Below are 15,641 nucleotides of genomic sequence, written 5' to 3'. Positions count from 1 at the left end.
TGCCTGTGTTCCACCGCACCCAAAATAATAGGCATGCTTGTACTCCAAGCCAGGGGAAATCTGAAATGGATTCAGTGTGAACTAAATTGACACCACACCTGCATTCACCTGTCACGCCTGGAGTCAGGAAAGGAGATAGAGAGAGAGACACACACACCAACAACCACCCCTCCCCAACCCACACCCTGGATGCTTCCACCGAGGCCTTCGTTTAGATCCAGATGTCAGAGGTTGTGTCTCCACCCGGGTAGCGGATCTCGTGGGCGAGGGCTGGCCCGTGCGGCTCCTTCCCGAAATCCACGAGGAACTTCTCGTTCACTTTCAAGCCGCCTTTCTCCGTGTCCACGTCGACTTGCAACATGACAGAACCTTCCCTGGACGGAGAGGAGGAAACAGGGAGTTTAACTATAGAGTTTTGCCTAAACGCTAGAGCATCGCACGAACACATGAAGCTGCCGTATATTGAATCAGACCCTCGGTCCATCAAAGTCAGTATTGTCTACTCAGACCGGCAGCCGCTCTCCAGGGTCTCAGGCAGGGGTCTTTCATGTCATCTGCTTGCCTGGTCCCCTTAACTGGAGATGTCGGGGATTGAACCTGGGACCTTCTGCATGCCAAGCAGATGCTCTTACCACTGAGCCATGGCCCCTGCCTGGTGTCCCCCTGGTGACACACTGAAGTCACTTCCGGGCGCATAAGGAGTAACATCAGCACATCGATGCCCACCCCCCACAGTTTACTGGCATTTGCCCCCCCCCCCAGCCACCAGCATTATGCTCTTCTATTAACAACTTCTTGTTGGTTCCCAGCCCAAAGAGTGTTCGGCTGTCCTCAAGTAGAGCCAGGGCCTTTTCAGTCCTGGCCCCAGCCTGGTGGAACTCCTTGCCACATGAGATCAGGGACCTTAAAGAGTTCTGCAGGGCCTGAAGAACAGAGTTATCCCACCAGGCCTACAGTTGAGGACAGCTACGGTTTCCATCCGAGCTGGCCTCCCTACCCCCCCCCTTTCTTTCTTTGGCAACTGGTTAACAACTTTCTATGGAGGGGATAGGGTTGCCAACCTCCAGGTACTGTGGAAAAAACGAAGGCTCAGTGCTGTAAAAGTATTGGAGAACCAAAACAGCACAGAAACAATATAAGAAATGCTTAATTATGGATAATTGAGGGCTTAGCTTTTTTTTGGAATTATTGTACTAAATAAATTGTATTAAATATGTTATTAAATGGATTTTATTGTACACAGATACATGTAGCTGACGAAGCCATATGCGAAACGTGATTGATTATGATCTAGACAACACGTCCTGTCATCCTGTATTGTGGCTTTGCAAATGTTGCTTGATTTCCAGCGTACTGAAATATAGTCTGAAAAGACATACAACTGCTCCCTATAAAGGAAATATTCTTCCTGTATAACTACTGGATTTATTGGACTTACATCCGAATGGACTTGAGAGGTTTCCAAGTCCTTGACATGCTGGATTGAGATATATTACTTACCTGTATCTTGTTGTATAATATTGTATATATTTATTGTCACTTTTGCACTTTACTCACTTATAAAATTAAGCATTTCTTATATTGTTTCTGTGCTGTTTTGGTTCTCCAACCTCCAGGTACTAGCTGGAGATCTCCTGTTATTACAACTGATCTCCAGCTGATAGAGATCAGTTCGCCTGGAGAAAATGGCCACTTTGGCCATTTGACTCTATGGCATCTAAGTCTCCCCAGCAATGTTGGGTCTCAAGAATTTAACCGACAATATTCCCCATTATTTTCATATTTTGGACATCCCATCCCTCCACAGAGCCTTCTCTCTCTTTAGGGTTAATGCCTTTCCTTCAAGGATGCTATATGGAAGGTATCAACAAATACCAATCAAGGAAAGGATTTGTCCCTGTAATACCTATTCCCTGGATTCAATTGATCATATTCTGTTTGTCTGCCCTCTATACAAAACACCCCGTGGGAAATAGCTAAAAAATTGGCTTCTTTCCAAATATCACCTACCTACCCAAATAAAACGTCAATTTTTATTGAATGATTCCGATCCGGAGGTTACTGTAGATGTTGCCAATTTTCTAGTGGATGTGATGGAAGTTCAAAAAGCCCAAAGTTTGTAATTTTTATTATTGGAATTTACTGGCCTATGTTTTTATCTTAATGACTGCATATTTTATGAACCTTCTGTAACAATGGTAATATTACTTATGCCATTAAAGGTTTTTTAAGTTTAAGTTTAATGATCTAAGTCCCTCCCCTCCCCAAACCCTGCCCTCCTCAGGCATTGCCCCCAAAACCTCCTGCCTGTGGCAAAGAGGGACCTGGCAACCCTAGGAAGGAGTCCTGATTACCTGGCGGCGCCATGTGACTGTGGCTATGTTTTAGTATTGATCGCAATTTTTAGATATTTGATACTTACTAATTTTGTTTGATGATGTTTTTAGAATTTTAACTGTATATTGTATTTTACTGTTACTGGACAGTATGTTAATATTTGTTGGTAGCCGGCCTGAACCCGGCTTAGGCAAGGGATGAGGGCGGGATAAAAGTCCCAAAAATAAATAAAATAATTAAATAAAGATCGGATCAGGTGGACTCTGATCTGGAGAACCGGGTTGAATTCCCCGGTTCCTCCACATGAGCGGCGGAGGCTAATCTGGGGACCAGGGTTTCTTTCCCCACTCCTCCACATGAAGCCAGCTGGGTGACCTTGGGCTAGTCACAGTTGTCTTAGAGCTCTCTGAGTCCCACCTACCTCACAGGGTGTCTGTTGCGGGGAGGGAAAGGGAAGGTGATTGTAAGCCAGTTTGATTCTTCCTTAAGTGGTAGAGAAAGTCGGCATATAAAAACCAACTCTTCTTCTATATCCTAGTGTCCATCTCCTGTTCTTAGCTCAACCACCATTCAACCAAGCCAGAAGTGACTTTTCAAAGGCTTTTCGAAAGACATTACAAGCACAAACTCCTCTTTTGTTCCCTTTGTAGCTGCCAAACAGTTTTAAGTTGTTTAAAAATCTGAGAAACATCCAGAAAGAGAAAAGGGCATCTTACTTGACCATTTCGGGGTAGAACTGCTTGTCCCAGCCGCTGAAAAGGGAGGTGGACACGTACAGCCGCTGGCCGTCCAGGCTTAGCTGGATCATTTGCGGACCGCCTTTAATCCGCTTTCCCTGGAGGGCAAGAGAAACACGCGTCACCTCTGGTGCGCACATCGGAGGCGGAGCCAAGGATCCCATGCACGCCTGCGCGTCTGCACAAAGTAGAGCGATGCTTTGGTGCATGAGGGGGGACTCAAAGAGGTTGGGGGATTTGGAACGGCACAGTCTAGCCCGATCAAGTCAGATCTCGGAAGCTAAGCAGGTTCTGTTCCTGGAAAGGAGACCACCAAGGAAGACGCTGCAGAAGAAGGCGATGGCAAACCACCTCTGCTTCTCACTTGCCTTGAAACCCTGCTGCTAGGGTCGCCGTAAGTCTAAGCTAAGCAGGGTCAGTACTTGGATGGGAGACCACCAAGGAAGGCTCTGCAGAGGAAATCAATGGCAAACCACCTCTGCTTCTCACTTGCCTTGAAAGCCCCTTGCTGGGGTCACCAGCATGGTGTAATGATTAAGAGCGGTGGTTAGGAGCGGCGGAGGCTAATCTGGAGAACCGGGTTCGATCCCCCACTCTTCCACATGAGCAGCAGACTCTAATCCGGTGAACCGGGTTGGTTTCCCCACTCCTCCACATGAAGCCAGCTGGGTGACCTTGGGCCTGTCACAGGTTTTTTTTTTTGGCCATCTTCTGGGCGTGGAATAGGGGTCACTGGGGTGTGCGTGGGGGTGGGGGAGGTAGTTGTGAATATCCTGCATTGTGCAAGGGGCTGGACTAGATGATCCTGGGGGTCCTTTCCAACTCTGCGACTCTATTATTCGTCTCCATCAGCACCAAGGCACCGAAAATGAAAACAATTCTGTAAGACGGGCTTGTTCGGACACGATACCGAGAACCTAAAGCGCTTCTGAGATAAACCGCAGCTTCCGGGAGTCACCTGGATCACAAAGGGGTCGGGCTGGCAATCCAGCTCCTGGTCCTGAATCACGGTGACCGGCCCTCCTTTTGCGATGCTGCCTCCCACAAAAACCTGCAACACGAGAAAGCCAAAGTCGGGGAGGGATTTCATTTATTTGTTTCATTTAGAAACATTCCCGAGCCCCCTTTCATCCTTACGGAGCTCAAGCCAGCTTCCAATCCAGATAAAGGGAATAAAAGAAAAGACCTAAAATGTTTTCAAATGTTGGTTTGGCAGTAGCTGCCACCACTGCCCAAGAATCTTCACTGCGTGGCTGAAGGAAAACCGCAGCAATAGGGTTGCCAACCTCCAGGTACTTGGCAAACAAAAAACAGCAACGATGTGCGAAAGATACAAGTGGTATTAATTTATCATATCCACTGTTTGCATAAGAAAATAATTCTGTAGAAAGGCAAACTTGCCCATTACCAAAATTAATACAAAAATTGATACAATTATGATTGTTCAAAAAATACACTGTGCATAGTAGCATGTGTAGCTCATCACTTTGTCCAAGAGGAGTGTAGCAGCTGATAGAGATCAGTCCCCCTGGAGAAAATGGGCGCTTTGGCCATTGGACTCTATGGCATCGAAGTCCCTCCCCTCCCCAAACCCCACCCTCCTCAAGCTCCACACAAAGACCTCCCACCGGTGGCAAAGAGGGACCGGGCAACCCTACGCAGCAACCATTTTGTGCCTGCATACCCCACACTGTCGAAATGGTTGGGGACCCCTATTCTGTGCTGATCTAATGAACACCTTGACAATGAACAAGAAGTTGATAGGTCTGGCAGAAATACTATAAATGCTAAACCAAACAAGCAAGATAGAGCATTCCTGCTCCTAGGAATTCTCTCCTGCAGCCAGTTTTTTAAAAATATATATTTTATAAAAGGAGAGGTACAGAAGGGAAAGGGGGGAAATAAGAGTATCCACTGTACAATTAAAAGGACTAAAATGCAGAAATACATCAAACAGATAGCATCGCCACCTGCGGCCAGTTTTTACCTGGCCGACCAGTTTGGGCTTCCGGGGGTTGCTGATATCATACTGCCGAATGTCTCCATGGAGCCAGTTGCTGAAATATAAGTACTTGTCGTCCAGGGATATCAGGATGTCCGTGATGAGACCTGGGGGAGGATATTGCAGAGGGTTAGGAAACAAGGCCATTTATGGTAATTAGCAGCGCGTTCCGGGCTGAAGTGCCCCTCATATTTATTTAGTTTTAGTTTTTCACGCTGAACCGTCATTCAGGAAGTGACTGCGAAGCCGGCGCATACCTGCTTCGCATTTCTTAAAAGCCCCTTTAACGTGACCTTTTGTGTTTGCTCCGTCCCCGCATCGAAGAACCCCCTCAAGGAAGCATGCAAAATCACAGCCGCGCGTTAGCTATGCAAACGGCTGTTACTATTGGAAGGATTTTAAAAAAGAGCTTTGAGCGAGCATCAAAATTGACCCTGTATAAACAGCCCAAGCCACAGAAGCATACACTGAACCTGTGGGAAATGGCTGAGAGTCACCCATTCGGTGAGCTAAACAAAAATCCCCTATATGTTTTGAATAAAGGGAAAAGGTTCTTTTTTTTTTTTTTTTTTTTTTTATTGCAAGGGAACAGGTTCTTGTAGGTTATCCGGGCTGTGTGACCGTGGTCTTGGTATTTTCTTTCCTGACGTTTCGCCAGCAGCTGTGGCCGGCATCTTCAGAGGAGTAACACTGAAGGACACTGTTGCAATAGATTGACTATAGATGATTGACTCCAGCTGAGCATCAGTGGGAAAAGGTTACAATTGGGCTGGAGGTACGGTTGCCAACCTCCAGGTACTAGCTGGAGATCTTCTATTGCAACTGATCTCCAGCCGATAGAGATCAGTTTCCCTGGAGAAAATGGCTTCTTTGGCAATTGGACTCTATGGCATTGAAGTCCCACCCATCCCCTAACCCCACCCTCCTCAGGCTCCACCCCAAAAACCTCCTGTTGGTGGTTAAGAGGCACCCGGCAACCCTAGCTGGATGTGTCCCACCATAAGCAGGCAAACAGGTACCCTACTTCTATTCCATTTTCTGCATCGTTTATGATGCGCAATTCTCTTCTTTCAAAGCGCCTGACAAAGATCTAAAGCCGAACTCAATAAAAACCAACATTATTTTTAGATTTGGGGCTATCGCTGCCTATCTGTCAGTAGTCTTGCTTCCTACCTGCTCAACCTGTATATGCAAAAAATAAAAGCGAACTTTTCTTAGCTCAAAGAAGAACAAAAGTTAAAAGAAGAAAAGTTAAGGCATCAGGCATCACAGATATTCGCTCTTCACGAGGTGATTAGCTCAGTTGAGCTGCTCCAGAACTTCCTGCCACGCAACGGGTGTGAAGGTCCTCGAACTCGTTACCTGGCATGTCATCAAGAAGCCACCCTTTCACCTTCTTCTTGGGCACCTCGATCACCTTCTCTGCTGCCCACGTCCCATTCTGTAGGAAAAGCCACAAGAGAGGAGGCCGATTGCAGCCATGAACTATGTCCACCCCCTCTACATACAACAAGTTCTGAAACAACGGAGGACTCGAATCCAACACAAATATAAACACAACCGCAGAACTGGAATTGAAGCAACACACAAAAAAAAAACAGTGAACTAAAATCAGCAGCACAGCTAGGGTTGCCAACTCCAGGCTACAAAATTCCTGGATATTTTGGGGGTGGAGCATGGGGAGGGAGGGGCTTAGGAAGGGAAGGACCTCAGTGAGGTATAATACTATATGGTCCACCCTCCATAGCAGCCATTTTCTCCAGGAGAACAGATCTCGGTTGCCTGGTGATCAGTTGTAATTCTAGGAGACCTCTAGGCCGCCCCGGAGGTTGGCAACCCTAGCCTAAATCAAACTTTACAAAATACCAAGGAAAAATCCATCACTTTTTTAACCTGACACCTTAATCAGAGCTGGTGCTGGGTGAACAGACCTGAGGAGAGCATTCCACACATGAGGAACCACCACAGAGAAGTCCCTGGTAGACCTCAGAAGATGGGGGTGCCAAGGAAGATCTCAAATGCCGGGCAGGAATGTATTGGGAAGAGGCTATCTCCAGCTCCACATTTCCTAAAACCAATGGGTCGGGTCCAGTAGATCTCTGCTTCTAACAGCAGCACTTTCCCTTGGTGCAAGGGAAAGGCTCCTCATTAGAAGAACAGATCCTCCACATCCAACGTATGTAGCATACCTTGGAAGGACCATCTAATCTGGCGTCTTCTTTCCCAACCTAATGGCTCTCGTTGATATTCACCGGCAGGCAACGGCCTTTCCCTGTACTTTAACCGCAGGGTCTGGTATTCATAGAATCATAGAACTGGAAGGGACCTCCAGGGTCATCTAGTCCAACCCCCTTCACAATGCAGGAAATTCACAACTACCTCCCCTCCCCCCCACCCCCAGTGACCCCTACTCCATGCCCAGAAAATTGTTCAAAAAAAAAAAAAACTCCAGGATCCCTGGCCAATTTGGCCTGGAGGAAAATTGCTTCCTGACCCCAAAGTGGCAATCGGCATTACCCTGGGCATGTAAAAATGGGCCCAAGGAAATCTGCAATCTGGATTCAGTGGCACCGTGCTTCATTTCAGAGAATCAGAGAATCATAGAGTTGGAAGGGACCACCATGGGTCACCTAGTGTACAGGGTTCTTTAAGAGGTAGAGAAAGTCGACATAGAAAAACCAACTCTTCTTCCTCCTCCTCCTCTTCTTCTTCTTCCTCTTCTTCTTCTTCTCTTGATGCAAACATTCATGAATAAATTTTCAGCTATACAGGTTGAGTATCACTTCTCCGGACTGCTCAGGACCACAAGTGGTCCGTATTTTGGATCTTTCCATATATTGGATATTTTGGCATTTTTGCATACACGTAATGAGATATTTTGGGGATGGGACCCAAATTCATTTATGCTTTGTATACACTTTATACACATAGCCTGAATGAAATTTTAAACAATATTTTTAAATAATTTTGTGCACATTGAACTATCAGAAAGCAAAGGTGTCACTATCTCACCAGAATACCTGCTATCAGCTGTTAAAGAAGAGCATCAACAAACTAACTAACAACGGCAGGCTTTCAGTCTCCACCTACGATGCAGTGTACACTATATTTCATTTTTTTAGGTGAGAGGAAGCATCGAAAGCAGGCAGTGCAGATCTGCCTGCATGCCTGCTCGAAGGGTCCGGATATGGGATGTCCGGATAAGGGATACTCTACCTGTAAATTCTTGGTTGCGATAAGTTAAATATTGCTTTTCACTTTGTAGGCAAAGGCACTACTCATTTTCTCCTTAATTTTTAAACAAGCTAACTTTTGTAACAGTGCTATTACAATAATTAAAACAAACAAGAGTACCTTAGCATGGAAAAGGGAAAAGCCACACTTATACCACCACCACCCCAATCCTAAGAATGAATAATTAACAATCTGTTGATGTACAATGAGGTTGGCCCTGGGGTAGAACAGGATATGATTTATTAAGCTGAGAGCAGAAGGAAGAGAGGGGACATTTAAACAGGCAGCAGCCCCGTGAAATCCTCAATCGAACTTTGAATGTAGGTGCTGTAACAGACTGGTGCTGAAATTTCATTTTTGTTTTTAAATCTGCACAAATCAGGTCTGGAACAAAGATAAGCAGACAGCAGGGGAAACAGTGGAACGCTAAAGATTGCTGTCAGCATGGTCTGAGGAAGGAGGAAGAGGCTAGAGAGGAAGCCACCTGGGGTGGGAAAAGCCTTGCCCTGATACTTTGGAGAATCTCTGACAGTCCTAGATTACAACAACCAGAGCTGACTCGGACAGCATCTGTCTACAAGGACTAGTGGTCCAACTTAGTATAAAGTAGCTTTATATGTCTTATATACACCACCTTTTATATCTTGCCATAGGAGTGACCTACTACATTTTGCAAAACGTTGCTTGCTCATCTTGGGACTGCGTGTATAAAAGGCAGCATTTAATCAGGCAACAGGTTTTTAAAAGTCATTTTTTTAATGCAGCCACTTACCAAAACGGTATGTGACCTGCACTGTTTGGGCTGTTCATGGTGATACTCTCTCCCTACTGATATTCAGCAAAGACTTCCTCCCAGCCTTAGGGAAGGGCCCCGCAATATGAAGCAGCGTGCCGCTGTCGAGTACACACCGGTTCTCATGCACACCGTCTTTTATAGAGAGCCATAAACAAAACCTTTACTCCTAGCATGCCTATTATCTTAGGTGCGGTGGGACACAGGCAGGATGGTGCTGCTGCAATCGTCTTGCTTGTGGGCTTCCTGGAGGCACCTGGTTGGCCACTGTGGGAACAGACTGCTGTATTTGATGGGCCTGGGTTTGATCCAGCAGGGCTTTCCTTATGTTCTTATGTTCTTTAGGCGCAAGTTATGTGCAGCTACGTTTTCTCACACCTTTTCCTTCCAGCACCTTTCTGTTGAGCTGGTAGATTTTCACCCTGCCTTTCCACCAGGCAGCTCAGGATGGCATATGCGGTTCTTCGCCTCCTTCATTTTAGTCTCACAACAACCCTGCGAGGTGGTGTGTGTGTGTGTGTGTGTGTGTGTGTGTGTGTAAAGTGCCATCAAGTCGCAGCCGACTTATGGTGACCCCTTATGGGGTTTTCATGGCAAGAGACTATCAGAGGTGGTTTGCCAGTGCCTTCCTCTGTGAGGTTAGGCTGCGAGAAAAGGACTGTACCCCCGGCCACTCAAGTAGCTTTGTGGCTGAGTTGGGGCTGAACCAGTCTGTAGTCTGTTCCCTTTCCCCTCTGAACTGATAGCGTAAGCTCCCTGGGGGCAGAGATCTAACCCCTTTTCTGCTTTATTTTTGCCATCGAGTCACATCTGACTTATGGCAACCCCTGGCGAGGGTTAACAGCTTCCCCCTGGGAACAGTGACTGAGTGTGGAAGCCGCCTCAGAACACATGAACACGTGAAGCTGCCTTATACTGAATCAGAGCCTTGGTCCATCCAAGGAAGTATTGCCTACTCAGACCGTAAGCGGCTCTCCAGGGTCTCAGGTTGAGGGTCTTTTGCATCACCTACTAGCCTAGTCCCTTGAACTGGAGATGCTGGGGATTGAACCTGGGACCTTCTGAATTCCAGGCAGAGGCTCCACCACTGAGAGAAACTAGGGGGAGATGCCCACCATGGGCTCTGAGCTCGTCTGCAACCAAAGCAAATGCATGATTCCTTTTCTCCATCCCTTTCCCAACAATCAGTAAAAAGTTCAGGAATACTAAAGTTACTACCTCAGTCTTGTAGAAACGATGGACCGCGCTGCTGAGGGCGCAGCCGACGAACCCATGCGAAGCATCCGGATCGTGGAGGAAGCGGATTTCGAGTGGGATGGAGTTCTTCCCCACATCGACGGACTGGATGAGCTCATGGGTGGTCCAGTCCCACACATGAATTTTACCACCGTAGCAGCCTGAAAATAACAGAGGAATGCTTTTACAAAAATTAAAGAGCTACGCTTAGATATGTGTCAATTTTTTCTCCACCCACCACCACCCAGCCAAGCGTGCCAGCAAAATTATCCAGACCAAGGGTGTCCGACTCATTTGTTACGAGGGCCGGCGGTGGCCTTTTATGCGGGGACGTTTTCCCCACGGTCACCCCCGCTGACTGTTTCGGGGCTTCCCTTTGATTATGCATGCCTTTTCTCGCCTCGCTCTCCCCGCGCATTTTGCCTGCATTTTCCAGATGCTGTTTTAGCCAGAATCTGGAAAATGTGGGCAAAACATGCGGGGAGAGCGAGGCAACCTCTGACGGACAGAAAAGGCACGCACAATCAAAGGGAAGCCCCAAAGCAGTTGGCGGGGGTGACCGCGGGGAAACGTCTCTGCCTAAAAGGCCATAGACATAAATGTCACTTTGTTGGGCCAGGACATGCGTACCATAAAATTTAATGCCAGGTACCAAAGATACAAACTTTATAGAAGACACAGGCAAAGCCAATTCATGATAATATTTTTACGTTATTTTTTTACTTAAAATACAAACATGTTTAACACAATAACAGTCTTATGGTACTTTCTTTTATTTTTGATCACTGACACATCGGGACTGGGGGGCAGGGGGCTGCCTCGGCTGGCTCACAGGTCGGACAAGAGCTCTCAAGGGGCCAGATCCCCTACACTGCCCCCCCAAAATTAGGAGGAAAATGATTCTTTGCTGGTTTATCCTTAAAGGCAGAGAAGGCGGCAGGTGTACGGAGGAGGGGCCTCTCACCTTTCTCCAAGTCGGCCGGATTAAACCCATGTGCCAGGCGTTTGGGCACTCCCCATTCGGTGCTCATCAGGACGTTGTGTCTTGGCTGGTACCAGAAGTCGTAGCCGAGCGGGGGAACCTGGGGGCCTTTTTCCCAGTTGCCCTTGACCTCGAAGGTCTCCCCGTCCAACAGGACAAAGCCACCTGGATATACAAAAAAAATAATTGCAATTGCTCATCTCGCGTATTTTCCACAAAGCAGAATTTTGCCCATGTCACTGATTCATGGGGGCGACGCAAATGTTCTTCCCTCAGAATCTTGTTTTTTTTACGGACAGGTGAAGTTTCTAGCCCTCATGATTACAAAGATGAAGAAGAAGAGTTGTTTTTTATATGGCGACTTTCTCTACCACTTAAGGAAGACTCAAACCGGCTTACAATCACCTTCCCTTCCCCTCCCCACAACAACAGACACCCTGTGAGGTGTTGGAGGAGAGTGTGACGGATACCGAGGACTGCGGAAAAAAAACAAATCAGTGGGTTCGAGATCAAATCAAGCTGAACTGACCCTAGAAGCCAAATGACTAAACTGAGGCTGTCAGAGAGATGGATGGACTCAATAAAGGAAGCCACAGCCTTCAATTTGCAAGATCTGAGCAAGGCTGTCAAAGATAGGACATTTTGGAGGACTTTCATTCATAGGGTCACCATGAGTCGGAAGTGACTTGACACACACACACAGACACACACACACACACACACACACGGTAATGAAGTCCCTCCCCTCTCCAAACCCCGCACTCCTCAGGCTCCGCCCCCCCCCCAAATCTCCAGGTATTTCCCAACCCAGAGCTGGCAAACCTACTCAAAAAGTTTGGGCCCCCCTGACTAGATTGCTCATCCAGCTTTTCCGAGTTGCTACCTTTCCCGTTGCCTGAAGGGTCTCCCATGGCGCTGATCATGATTTCGCCACTGCCCAAGCAATGACTGGTGTGTGGATTGGCCAGGTTGCAGTTCCAGTATAAATCCACGGGCTCGATTACCTAAGGGAAGGTTGATGTCAAAGGTCAGGCTCCCTGTAGCGCCCCGATGGAAGGTCTCCCATAGTCCAAGAGCTGCTCATGCAGAATCAGAGAATCACAGAGTTGGAAGGGACCACCAAGGTCATCCAGTCCAACCCCTTTCACAATGAAGGAAATTCACAGCCACCTCCCCCCCCCATACCCTGAGTGACCCCCCTACTCCATGCCCAGAAGATGGCAACAAAAACCCTCCAGGATCCTTGGCCCATCTGGCCTGGAGGAAAATTGCTTCCTGACCCCAAATCAAACCCGGTTCCCCAGATTAGAGTCCACCGCTTATGTGGAGGAGTGGGGAATCAAACCTGGTTCTCCAGAATAGAGTCCACTGCTCCTAACCACTACACCACGCTGGCTCCCTGAGATGCCACCTGGGTTGCGGCGTGACGGACATAAGACAGACAACCTATCCCTTCCTGATGGCCAAATGCTGAACCTTGCAAAGCCAAACCAAACTCGCAAGGATGTAGAAGATTTGAAGAAGAGATTCTTCTTTCTCTTCCTCTACCATGGAGGGAAAACATTTCCCAGGGATAAGAGCTCCATCAGGGAGTGGGATGGGAGAGAGAACCTGGAGACGTCTGTATGAAAGGTGGTGAGATAACCAGATTGTGAAAGATCAAAAAGCAAGAAATGAATGGCCATGGGGTGGCATAGTCTCCAGTTTTATCAGAAGCATTCCCACCTTTCTGCTCTCTAGCCAGTGTGGTGCAGTCGGTGATTAGAGTATCAAACCAAGATGAGCACATGAAGCTGCCTTTTACTGAACCAGACCCTTGGTCCATCAAGGTCAGTATTGTCTACTCAGACTGGCAGTGACTCTCCAAAGTCCCAGGCGGATGTTCTTTCACATCACCTCCTGCTGGTCCTTTGAGCTGGAGATGCCAAAGATCGAACCAGGGACCTTCAGCACGCCAAGCCGATGCTCCACGGCCGACTTTCTCTACCACTTAAGGAAGAATCAAACCGGCTTACAATCTCCTTCCCTCCCCCTCCCCACAACAGACACCCTGTGAGGTAGGTGGGGCTGAGAGAGCTCCAAGAGAACTGTGACTAGCCCAAGGGCACCAAGCTGGTTTCATGTCGAGGAGCGGGGTTTTTATATGTCAACTTTCTCTACCCTTACAATCACCTTCCCTTCCTCTCCCCACAACAGACACCTTGCGAGGTAGGCAGGGCTGAGAGAGTTCAGAGAGAACTGGGACTGGCCCAAGGTCACCCAGCAGGCTTCATGTGGAGGAGTGGGGAAACCAACCTGGTTCGCCAGATTAGAGTCACAAGGTGCCTGTTGTGGGGAGGGAAAGGGAAGGCAATTATAAGCTACTCTGAGACTTCTTAAAGGCAGAGAAAAACAGGGTATAAAAACAAACTCGTCTTCGTCTTCCCACAACAGACATCCAGTTTGCTGATGATGCTGTCCCTTGGGGCCTGCTGGTCCCCAGGAAAAACAGAAGAAGAGTTGGTTTTTATATGCCGACTTTCTCTACCACTTAAGGGAGACTCAGACCGTCTTACAATCACCTTCCCTTCCCCACAACAGACACCCTGTGAGGTAGGTGGGGCTGAGAAGGTGTGACTAGCCCAAGGTCCCCCAGCTGGCTTCGTGTGCAGGAGTGGGGAATCAAACCCAGTTCACCAGATTAGCCTCCGCTGCTCATGTGGAGGAGTGGGGAATCAGACCCAATTCTCAGATCAGACTCCACCGCTCCAAACCACTGCTCTTAACCAGTACATCATGCTGGCTCTCCAGTCCTCAGCGAAGCTCCCTCTTTCCCACACACCACGAATCAGCCCAATCCCCAATCTGAATGAGGCCCCTGGGCATCCGGAAAGCAAGTTTCAACACGGAGCAACCAGGATACACCTGGACCCATAAGCAGCGTAACGTGTAAGTAGGCCCGTAGGCTTCTAGGAAGGTAAGAGCACCGGGGAAGCCCATACCTTATGGAGCCTGGGAGCTCGCAGGTCGGTGCCCGTGTCCACCACATAGATCCGGGAAGAGATCAGGCAGGGGAGGATGAGTCGGTTCCGCTTCTTGGTGGTGTCCCCGAAGCAACTGCTGCAGGCGTTCCACCCGGTGTGATGGAGCTCATCGTTGACGTTGGGCATAGGCAAGCGATGGATGACCTGCAACATGAGAAAGGTGAATGGAACCTCCATGCTCCAAGGCAGTATACCACTGCCTGTTGCTGTCATGCCCTGCTTGGATGCTTCCCCAAGGAGGCTTCGGTTGGCCATGGCTGGGAAACAAAATCCTGGACTAGATCTGGTCTGATCCTGCAGGGCTTATCTTATTGCATCACCCCAAGTGACAGGAAGCAGTGACCGCACATGAAATTGCCTTACACTGAATCAGACCTTTGGTCCATCAAGGTCAGTATTGTCTACTCAGACCGGCAGCGGCTCTCCAGGGTCTCAGGCAGGGGTCTTTCACATCACCTCCTGCCTGGTCCTTTTTTAACTAGAGATGCCAAGGATTGAACCCGGGACCTTCTGCATACCAAACAATGGCCCTAGCACTGAAACACAGCCCTTCCCCATGGATCTAGACACATGAAGCTGCCTTATACTGAATCAGACCTTCGGTTCCTCAAGATCAGTATTGTCTACTCAAGACTGGCAGCGGCTCTCCGGGGTCTCAGGCAGTGGTCTTTCACATCACCTACTTGCCTGGTCCTTTTTATAATATTTTTTTTATTTTCATAATAAGGATACAGAAATAGAAAAGGAAGGGGGAAAGCAAAGGAAATAAGACACAATATAACAGTGCTCAGGCCCATCCCATTCATCATAGCCCCTGATTACTTGAAATAGTCAATTTAACTTCATCACCCTAAATAACAATTAGATATAGATATTGATGTAAAAATTATGAATTATGAGCAGCTGCTGTCTAAAAAGGATTAATCATATTTGACTACTATAGCTTACTTCCATTATACTAAATTCACTTTTATTTGTCTACTATATAAGTCTCCCTGCCGTAACATCTTACTGTAACTTTACCAGTTTAAAATCAAACACACATCACATCTTAACAATATGCAACTGGAAATATTAATTCTAAAGCAAAAACACTGACTGTTCCCAAGTTGATGCCAGGGACTGAACCCGGGACCTTCTGCATGCAAAGTAGAGGCTTCTCCACAGAGTCATAGCCCCTGCAGTATTAGAATTCATGATTTCTTGGCAAATAACCCTATCATTATTACTCATATTTTTGAGTAATAATGATAGGGTTATTTGCCAAGAAATCATGAAAAGTGAAATGGGGAGGGGG

The 15,641-nt window shown here is 47.5% G+C and overlaps 1 protein-coding gene across 1 annotated transcript in view; it reads right to left on the bottom strand.

The window, feature by feature from the left end:
- Window positions 1-201: 201 nt before the first annotated feature.
- The window catches only part of LOC130480184 (methanethiol oxidase-like), a 31,533-nt gene continuing 16,093 nt past the window's right edge, over window positions 202-15,641 (bottom strand). Inside the window, exons 4-12 of the mRNA XM_056852626.1 lie at window positions 14,303-14,488; window positions 12,205-12,325; window positions 11,304-11,486; window positions 10,322-10,500; window positions 6,439-6,517; window positions 5,062-5,183; window positions 4,033-4,125; window positions 3,054-3,172; window positions 202-374 (exon numbers count right to left, since the gene is read on the bottom strand). Coding sequence (XP_056708604.1) covers window positions 212-374; window positions 3,054-3,172; window positions 4,033-4,125; window positions 5,062-5,183; window positions 6,439-6,517; window positions 10,322-10,500; window positions 11,304-11,486; window positions 12,205-12,325; window positions 14,303-14,488 — 1,245 coding nt within the window. The 3' untranslated portion in view covers window positions 202-211. The remainder of the gene's footprint in view (window positions 375-3,053; window positions 3,173-4,032; window positions 4,126-5,061; window positions 5,184-6,438; window positions 6,518-10,321; window positions 10,501-11,303; window positions 11,487-12,204; window positions 12,326-14,302; window positions 14,489-15,641) is intronic.

Source organism: Euleptes europaea, chromosome 7, assembly GCF_029931775.1.
Source record: "Euleptes europaea isolate rEulEur1 chromosome 7, rEulEur1.hap1, whole genome shotgun sequence".
Taxonomy (NCBI): Eukaryota; Metazoa; Chordata; class Lepidosauria; order Squamata; family Sphaerodactylidae; genus Euleptes; species Euleptes europaea.
Note: the sequence above shows the minus strand (reverse complement) of the source record. Positions and strands in the feature narration are given on the sequence as shown.